A 10552-nucleotide genomic window follows, 5' to 3' on the forward strand; every position below is an offset into this window, starting at 1 on the left:
CGACACTGACACTGAAGGACAAGGACTATCGGTGCGTCAAGACAATCGCTTCAGGGACAATTATTGATCCGACCCTAAATAGTGATCCGATTGATTTTGGCATCGAGAATTCAGTCAGATTTGGCCTGCCATACCTACCAGGATCATGGACGCCGTGCGTATGTGTGTTGCTGCGGTTCTGCTCTTCTCAGGGTGCGTTGTCGTCTGCCAGGCATTTCTACTTGATGGTGAGATTCAGATGTTTTATACGTATAGTGTCCGACAATTTATTATTATCTTCATTCATTGTTGTAACGGTTACTTGCCCAGGAAAACCGTTCAAATCAACACGCACGCACGCACACAAGCACGCACGCTCGCAGGCACACATACAAAGACAGACACAGAAACAGACACAGAAACAGACACAGACACATACGTACGTACGCGCGCGCGCACACACACACACACACACACACACACACACACACACACACACACACACACACACACACACACACACACACACACACAGCTACGCACAGACAAAGACACACACGCGCGCACACGCACGCATATATGGAAAGCCGTTTGGCTCATAACCATTACACGTGTAATAAAACATAAATACACGCGTAATAAATGATTAATATACGTGTATTTATTTCTTATTGCACGTGTATTTTATCTTTTTTCTTATGCTATGGAATAGCATAATGATTAAATACACGTGTAATAAATATTTCATACTCGTGTAAGAAATGATTAAATACACGTGTAATTAACATTTCATGCGCGTGTAAGAAATGTTTAAATACACGTGTAATTATTTATTACACGTGTATTTAATCATTTCTTACACGTGTATGAATTATTTATTACACGTGTATGAATCAATCATTACGCGCGTATTAATTATTTAGTACGCGCGTATGAATCATTTCTTACGCGCGTATGAATTATTTATTACGCGCGTATGAATTATTTATTACGCGCGTATTTAATCATTTCTTACACGTGTATGAACAATGTTTTACACGTGTATTTAATCATTTCTTACACGTGTAAGACATGATTAAATACACGTGTAATACATTTTTCATACACGTGTAAGAAATGAATAAATACGCGTGTAATAAATATTTCATACAAGCGTTAAAAATGCAGGAGTCACGTGGTTAAGCGACTCAAAAACTCGGACTGGGAATCCACATGAAAAACACTCTATGCGTCTTCATCGCCTCGCTTTGCACGCTTCCAGCTCAAGATGGCGGAAGCGGCAAACGTCAATGTCACTTTAGAAGGTTTGCAACAAATTGATGCAATGGTTCACCTTTCGGCGGGTCTGATCCAAAAAAATCCCCTCTAGCGGCGTCGCCATTTTGAGAGATCAATCGCGCGCGAACCGGAAGTAGAATAGACGAGAGTTGTTGCTTTGCAAGTCGTATATAATCCGATTCAAGTTTTAATTTATTACAGGTGTATCTAATGATTAAAATACACGTGTATTTAAATCTTTTCCTACACGTGTATTTAATCATTTCTTACACGCGTATAAACTATTTCCTGCACGTGTACTTAATCATTTCTTACACGTGCATGAAATATTTATTACACGTGTATTTAATCATTTCTTACACGCGCATGAAATATTTATTACACGTGTATTTAATCATTTCTTACACGTGTATGAATTATTTTTTACACGTGTATGAATCAATCATTACGCGTGTATTGATTATCTAGTACGCGCGTATGAATCATTTCTTACGCGCGTATGAATTATTTATTACGCGCGTATGAATTATTTGTTACGCGCGTATAGGTTATGAGCCAAACGGCTTTCCATACGCATACACACCACACACACGCCACACAAACACACACACACACACACACACACACACTTAGCTACGCACAGACAACGACACACACGTGTACACGCACACACACACACACACACACACACACACACACACACACACACACACACGCACACACACTGCACAATTAAATAAAACCAGCGGGACTGATCGGTTCCAGATTTATCTCCAAGTATGTCCAGGTAGAATACCGGACATTTATGGTTAGCTCGAACACTGTATACCAATTCTTTAGGCCTAAAAAAAAATAGCTGTGGTTACGGTAACCCGACCTACCCTATTTTTAGGGGCCGGCCCTATAACTTTTTATTACATTTGTCCAAAAAAACAAAACCCCAAGAAAACGAGTGCAGAAAACGCAATGAAAGCGAAAGCGCCCGAGTCGCACACTTATTTCCCTGTCAAGTAGGTTAAATTTATACACATTAGAAAAAAAAGTTTAAAAAAAAAAGTGATTGCCTACCTTCCTACCCTATTTGTTTTGGCTATGTTACCGTAACCACACCTTTTTTTTTTTTTTGCCTTATCAAAAGCAAATACAGATAAGGATGCCCCAGGTCACCCAAGACAGTCGCACCGGTTCACAATAATTATGCATCCGGGGTGTGTTTTTAAGGGGCACAATTTTTTGTTGCGCCACCGGTTAGGTACAAATGTCTCCGCAAATATTGACAATTCGCATACGATTAGCATTGTTATAGAATGAATCGTTTTGAGAAGGCGCAATTCTTGTGGCAAAACCGGCCACCCAAAATCTCCTTCAGTAAATGTTTACAAACATGATAATATGAAACAGTATTATCAGTCGAAGCAAGGACGTTGGGTGCGGACGTTTTAACTAAGTACGACTTTGTGTCTCACGTTTCCGACCCCATTAAAAGATATACACAAGAAAAGGACGAGATTGTGACGTAGACACAGCACGATCGTACCCTGGTACTGAATCGGCCTCGACCTGGCTTTTTATATTTAGTCAAGTTTTGACTAAATATTTTAACATCGAGGGGGAATCGAAACGAGGGTCGTGGTGTATGTGCGTGTGTGCGTGTGTGCGTGTGTGTGTGTGTGTGTGTGTAGAGCGATTCAGACTAAACTACTGGACCGATCTTTATGAAATTTGACATGAGAGTTCCTGGGTATGAAATCCCCGAACGTTTTTTTCATTTTTTTGATAAATGTCTTTGATGACGTCATATCCGGCTTTTCGTGAAAGTTGAGGCGGCACTGTCACGCCCTCATTTTTCAACCAAATTGGTTCAAATTTTGGTCAAGTAATCTTCGACGAAGCCCGGGGTTCGGTATTGCATTTCAGCTTGGTGGCTTAAAAATTAATTAATGACTTTGGTCATTAAAAATCGGAAAATTGTAAAAAAAAATAAAAATTTATAAAACGATCCAAATTTACGTTTATCTTATTCTCCATCATTTGCTGATTCCAAAAACATATAAATATGTTATATTCGGATTAAAAACAAGCTCTGAAAATTAAATATATAAAAATTATTATCAAAATTAAATTGTCGAAATCAATTTAAAAACACTTTCATCTTATTCCTTGTCGGTTCCTGATTCCAAAAACATATATACTGTTCAAAAAAAGAAACGCATAGCTTGTAATATTTGGTTAATTTAATTATATGGCTACAAGGATATCCACCAAACTGCAGAAAATGTTTATCTGGTCGTCGACCTTTCGTCCATTGCCACAAGTGAGCTCTGCACGTGACGCATGCGTTATCAGTGGCTACAATGTCAAAATTGCTCATTTGGCATGACCATTCGTCATGCTTCAGTGTAATCTCGTGAAACTCGGGGAATATTGAGCTCTCACCATGTCTTCCAAAACCCATAAAAGCGGATTGTTCGCCACAAAGAAATCAGACGACAATTCAGCGACGAAAGATGGCCCGATTGAGCAGAGAAGACCGCCAAATTGCATTGGGTCGTTTACAAGCAGGCCAAAGTCAAAGTGCAATCGCCAGGCACTTCCACGTGTCCCAGAGCACCATCAGTAGACTGTGGGTCAGGTTTCAAGCCACTGGCTCCGTTGCTGACTTGCCACGAGCGGGAAGACCAAGGGCGACAACTGCTGCTCACGACCGCTTCATACGGCTCCGCCACCTCCGGAATCGTTTCCTGTCGGCCTCATCTTCTGTCCAGGCTCTCCCCGGGCCACACCGATTATCGGACCAGACCGTGCGGAACCGCCTGCATGAAGCTGGTTTGAGAGCTCGCAGACCTCACAGAGGAGCTGTCCTCACCCGCCGCCATCGCCAGAACCGAGTGCAGTGGGGCAACCAGCACCTTCGCTGGACCGTCCGGAATCACTGGAGACACGTGTGGTTCAGCGACGAGTCCTACTTCCTGCTCCAGCGACATGATGGTCGGAGGAGGGTCTACCGGAGAGTAAACGAACGTTACGCGCCCAACTGTGTGGATTAGGCACCCGTTCATGGTGGTGGAGGCGTCATGGTGTGGGGGGCGATCAATACCGCTGGAAGGAGCACCCTGGTGCACGTCCAAGGGCGCATAACTGCCCAGCGATACGTGGAGGAAATTCTGCGCCCACACGCCCTTCCTCTTCTGGCTGACCAGGATGCCATATTCCAGCAGGACAACGCTCGCCCGCACACAGCACGACTCACCACCCAGTTCCTCACCGACCACCATGTCCAGGTGCTTCCCTGGCCATCCATGTCGCCAGACATGAACCCGATAGAACACCTCTGGGATGAATTGGACAGACGTGTGCGCAGGCGAGAAGAAGCGCCGGCAAATCACCGCGATCTATTGCAGGCACTTCAGGAGGAGTGGGACACCATCCCACAGCAAGATATCCGGCATCTGATCCAGTCCATGCCCAGAAGGTGCCGGGCAGTTGTTGCTGCTCAAGACAGTCACACCCCCTACTGACTTGACAGCCTCGGCACCCAATCGTATTGATTGACTGATTGATTTGAAGATGCAAATGAACTGTGTGTGCATTCAACTGTGTCCATACCAAATTTCAAACAAATAATCTAAATATTGGATTTTCTGTTAATTTTTTAGAAAAATAAAACAAATTTGGCAAGTAGCAACTATGCGTTTCTTTTTTTGAACAGTATAGATATGATATGTTTGGATTAAAAACACGCTCAGAAAGTTAAAACAAAGAGAGGTACAGAAAAGCGTGCTATCCTTCTTAGCGCAACTACTACCCCGCTCTTCTTGTCAATTTCACTGCCTTTGCCATGAGCGGTGGACTGACGATGAAAAATTACATTGCGTTCACTTTCATTCTGTGAGTTCCACAGCTACTTGACTAAAGTATTTTCGCCTTACGCGACTTGTTTTATATTTAGTCAAGTTTTGACTAAATATTTTAACATCGAGGGGGAATCGAAACGAGGGTCGTGGTGTATGTGCGTGTGTGTGTCTGTGTGTCTGTGTGTGTGTGTGTGTGTGTGTGTGTAGAGCGATTCAGACTAAACTACTGGACCGATCTTTATGAAATTTGACATGAGAGTTCCTGGGTATGAAATCCCCGAACGTTTTTTTCATTTTTTTGATAAATGTCTTTGATGACGTCATATCCGGCTTTTCGTGAAAGTTGAGGCGGCACTGTCACGCCCTCATTTTTCAACCAAATTGGTTGAAATTTTGGTCAAGTAATCTTCGACGAAGCCCGGACTTCGGTATTGCATTTCAGCTTGGTGGCTTAAAAATTAATTAATGACTTTGGTCATTAAAAATCTGAAAATTGTAAAAAAAAATAAAAATTTATAAAACGATCCAAATTTACGTTTATCTTATTCTCCATCATTTGCTGATTCCAAAAACATATAAATATGTTATATTCGGATTAAAAACAAGCTCTGAAAATTAAATATATAAAAATTATTATCAAAATTAAATTGTCCAAATCAATTTAAAAACACTTTCATCTTATTTCTTGTCGGTTCCTGATTCCAAAAACATATAGATATGATATGTTTGGATTAAAAACACGCTCAGAAAGTTAAAACGAAGAGAGGTACAGAAAAGCGTGCTATCCTTCTTAGCGCAACTACTACCCCGCTCTTCTTGTCAATTTCACTGCCTTTGCCATGAGCGGTGGACTGACGATGCTACGAGTATACGGTCTTGCTGAAAAATGGCAGCTACTTGACTAAATATTGTATTTTCGCCTTACGCGACTTGTTTTTTTTTTGGTTGGAATTCGGAACATTCGAGTGTCAGCGGCAGAGCGCAGTGATCTGGAAGGGACGTACAGGTTTACGAGTTCAGACAGATATGAAGGTGCAGAACCAGTGATGATTTTAAAACAGCGACACGAGCTTTTGTACTTCATTCTTTGATTGACCGGAAGCCAGTGCAGATATTTCAAAAGGGGAGTACAAGGTTGCTTCTTGGAGGATTTACAAATTAATCTTGCAGCTGAATGTTGAACCCTTTGCAGTGGTTGGATGATAGTCTGGGGGCTACCGATTAGTACTGAATTACAAAAGTCTATTCTAGATAGCACACACGAAGAAATTAGTGTTCTGGTGGCCTCTTCAGTCAGACAAGAGCGGACTAAACTAATCCTTTTCAACTCAATGTATGCGGCCTGGCAGGTTTTGGTGACATGCTGTTTCATAGTCAGATCGCGGTCAATAATGACTCCAAGATCGCGGACTTTGTCTGCAAAATCAATGCTAACAGCACCGAGTGTTACTGCTTTTGGAAGAGAGTGAGTTTTTGTGGATTTTGAGAAACACATCGCCTCGGTCTTATCGTCATTCAGTTTGAGTTTATTTTCTGACATCCATGTTTTAACAGTTGAAGTACAGATGTTTAGAGAGTGAAGGAGGCTAGGAATGTTTTCAGGTGATTCAGTTTCAGCCCACGAACGCAGAAGAAGAAGAAGAAGAAGGTCGCAGGGGAACGAGACGATAGAAATCTCTTCCTATTCATACTATCTTGCAAATCAACATAGATGAATGATTTTTTTTTTTTTTTAAAGGACAAGGGCATCCTTCCATTTAAAGGTACCGTAACGTACCGCGCGCCCTTCCTCCCTACACCATCATGCTCCCCGCAACTTTATGGGATAAGAGGATTCTTCCGCTGGGATCCATACATAAAAACAAAAGAATATCTGCTGCCTGTCTGTGCATGGCGGGATTATTTTTTTCCCGCTTGCTGAATTAAGTTGTAGTTTTACAATGGGTGTTCTCAAAAAAAAATTGCATTAAAGTTTTATTTGAATCTATTACAAGCTCTACGTTTAAACTAACTTTGTCAATATTTCACCAAATTATAATAACATTTATTTTCTTCATCCCACTTGAAGGCACTTCAAGATACCTTCCTTCCCGCAAAAACCATGTTGTGCATTGCTTTAGACCCGTACGAGCTTTAACACTGGACACGAACATCTTTTACATGAAACACATACAGTGGACGCCGCTTAATAAAACCGCGGTTAATAGAGCCAGCCGCTTATAAAAGCCGATTTCAGACGGTCCGGATTTATCACTATATCTTATGTATTAGAAAAAGCCGGTTAATAAAACCAACCCGCCGCTTATTAAAGCCAGTTTTCTCAGAGAAATCACGTAGTTTGTGACTAAAACTCACATTATCTTGTTCTGATGTGGAAGACGACCAACAAACAAACACTCATAAAATCGTTCTTCTCTGACGAGTAATGGTTCGTGACGGTGACAGTGAAATTATTGATGTACCGAAGTGATCAAAGTACACGTACATGTACATAATTAAAACAAAAGTTCAACATCCTTCGTGAAGTTTTGTTTAGATTCAAACAAGTGTAAATGACGAAAGAAAGTGACTGAGTGACGTAAACAAAAGAGATTTTTTTTTCTTTCCAAAAATGACGTATTCCTGGACCGCCGGTTAATAAATCCGCCGCTTATTAAAGCCATTTTTCGTCGGTCCAGAAGTGGTTTTATTAAGCGGCGACCACTGTATATATTTTTTTCTTTCTCATCTGTAGATTCTTCTGTTTTTATTTAGCTCCCCATCCCCATTCCCACATTTAGTTCAACTGGTTTATCATTGTTATGTTTACCATTATGAACATTTGTGTAATTTAGTATTGTTTTGATCAGGTAAAATAAGCTTCATTCATTCGCTTGGGACTTTTTCGACAAGCGGCTGATACATTGGTTTAAACACAATTTTATTCAAAATACATGACATGAAACAATTGACAAAAATGCAGCTAGGACACGAACTCAAGCAGATGCTTATTTGACGTGACCATAACAATGCTAAGTTACACAAGTTTTCATGATGGTGGACAACACAATTATTAACCAGAAGAACAAAATGTAGGAGGGGGGTATGGGGAACTTAATCAAAACAGGAGGATTTACAGAGAGAAAAAAAATTGAAAAATAAAAATTTCAAATAAAAAAAGGAAAGATGATACATTCGATCAAGCTAAGTTCTTGTTTCTTGTTTGTCTGTGCCCTTTACAGACCGTTGGGTCGATATATTTGTGAATGTAACGTATTGTTTTATCAATAACAAACGTTCCAACAACCTACCTTTCTTGTTTTTTGATTCGTAAAATAAGCATCTGCTTGGGTGCGTGTCTTTGTTGTATATTTTCAATTGTTTCATGTTTTGAGCACAACTTTTGTTTAAACCAATATAATGATTTAATCAAATAAAAAAATGAACACATCCATAGTTCAGTGAGTGTTTTTTTCCTGGCATAGAAAACAAATATTTGTATATTGAATTAATTTTGTAACTGACACCTGTGTTAGCCTATGAAATCAATTCAGACAATATTCCAAATCTTAAAAGGAAGCGTGTGTGGTATAATACGATTCTAGTCAGATGGTTGTAAGACTCCAAGTCTTTTCAAAGCCAGGTAGTTCTAAGTCTAACAGTGCACGTTCGAACACTTCAGCTTAATCCAAATAAATCGACGTTGACTGAAGATAAATTAATACCCAACTCTTTTTTTTAAACAACTCAAGGAACTTTCATTAGAATCTTCAATTGTAACCCCGAGAATTTCTGAAAGCAAAGATTATTTCGATCACTATTTTGTTTTGAGGGTAAATAATCATTTTGCTTGAAAGAACTTCTTCAGATTTAACCTCTTGCAACCCTCCCAAACATCATAATGTTAGTCACTATTTAGAGAGAAAAGAGTCAATGAATTATAGGGCATTTTAAAGAACTTCTTTAGTTTTAATCTCCCTACAGATCTCCTCAACATAACGTGTGTGTTTTGTATGTTATCGTCTGATTAGATGTGCTAATTATCTTTATAAAAACGTTAAAATCGTTGACAGGCTTCTTGGATGCGTCATAGACATTTTTTCATGTCTATGTATTCATTTTACAGTGTTTCTTAAAGCCATATGTACTCGATGACTATACACGCTAATTGCTTTACCAACAGCTGGAGACATGCTAAATTAAGTTCCCTGCAAAATATTGTGGTCTAGGACCCCTTCAATGTTGAGATATGTTAATTTTCATTTTGATCTGGATCGTCCTATTTATAGATTTGCCAACAGAGGTAGCATTGACGCAAGGGAAATAACTCCGCGTCTTTGTTTACATCCAAAGTTTTTGAGACTCTAAAACAAGCTGTAATGCATGTATATGGTCCGCGCATGGCGACATATCGTCATTACATGGTCTTATGGTGCGTTTGACATCGATTATGGGCAAACTACACTTTGTAAACACGGGAGCGCGTACATATGCCTTTAATGTTATTGAAGGACCAAAACTTGTGGTACAGACAATAAAATTATCTTCAAAAGCGTTGTTGATGCTCAATATCTGGAGAGAATGATGGCCGGAGTGCATGTTGATTTCAGCGACGTGCAGCGGACGGTGTAATGCCGGTCTTGACCACTCCAAGTCGTGTCAGTGTAACACGGCCTGCACCTGGCACCACGACTGTTGCACGGACTACTCGTCTCTCTGCACTGGGTCATCAGGTGTGTGTCGGGTGGGGGGTGGGGGTGGGATGTGTGTGTGTATGTGTGTGTGTGGGGGGGGGGGAGGGGGGTATGTGTGTGTGTGTTTATTCCCCCCTCTGCTTCTTTACCTCTGTAAACTTGTAGGGGTAGTTATTTTTCGATAATGACCCAGCAACCAAACAAATAACGACCCAGCAACAGCCTGAATCCTCGATAGTGCAATGGGTTGAGAAGTTGTTCTGTTTCGGTACTACTTTTTGCGACTGAAAAGTTCCGAACGCTCTAATGTACGAAGTATACATCTCTGGAGCAAACAATACAAACATACCGCATTTAAATTAACAACTACAGGCCTGAACACATGAATCTCCATATAAAATCCATGAGTTCGGTTGTTTTCTGAATCTAGATCTGCCGTGCTCAATCGTTCGACGTTCATCACAAGCAATTTCCCGCAAGGCAAGTAACTCATACTTTGTCTAGCGACAAGAGTAGTTCCCCTTCTTTTCACTCAGTTTCTTCGACAACAGACTGCAATCCGACGGTTAGTTTTCAACAATATTTCATTTAATAAACAGATCACACGCAACCAAATGCACACATCTCATCAATTTAAACAACATAAAGCGGTTTTATACACTATTTTCCCCAGAAAACTGAACTTCATACAGTTTTTAACGTTGGAACACGGGTGCAAAAGTTCGTCTGCTAGTCCCATTTGACGAAAGAACATTATCCTAAGCGATA

General features: G+C 40.4%; 1 protein-coding gene across 1 annotated transcript in view; it reads left to right on the forward strand.

Annotated features, from left to right (window-relative positions):
* The window catches only part of LOC138980269 (uridylate-specific endoribonuclease-like), a 16887-nt gene continuing 6335 nt past the window's right edge, over positions 1 to 10552 (forward strand). Inside the window, exons 1-2 of the mRNA XM_070353120.1 lie at positions 1 to 227; positions 9701 to 9823. Of these exons, the coding sequence (XP_070209221.1) occupies positions 146 to 227; positions 9701 to 9823 (205 nt within the window). The 5' untranslated portion in view covers positions 1 to 145. The remainder of the gene's footprint in view (positions 228 to 9700; positions 9824 to 10552) is intronic.

The sequence above is a fragment of the Littorina saxatilis genome, linkage group LG11 (genome assembly GCF_037325665.1).
Source record: "Littorina saxatilis isolate snail1 linkage group LG11, US_GU_Lsax_2.0, whole genome shotgun sequence".
NCBI lineage: Eukaryota > Metazoa > Mollusca > Gastropoda > Littorinimorpha > Littorinidae > Littorina > Littorina saxatilis.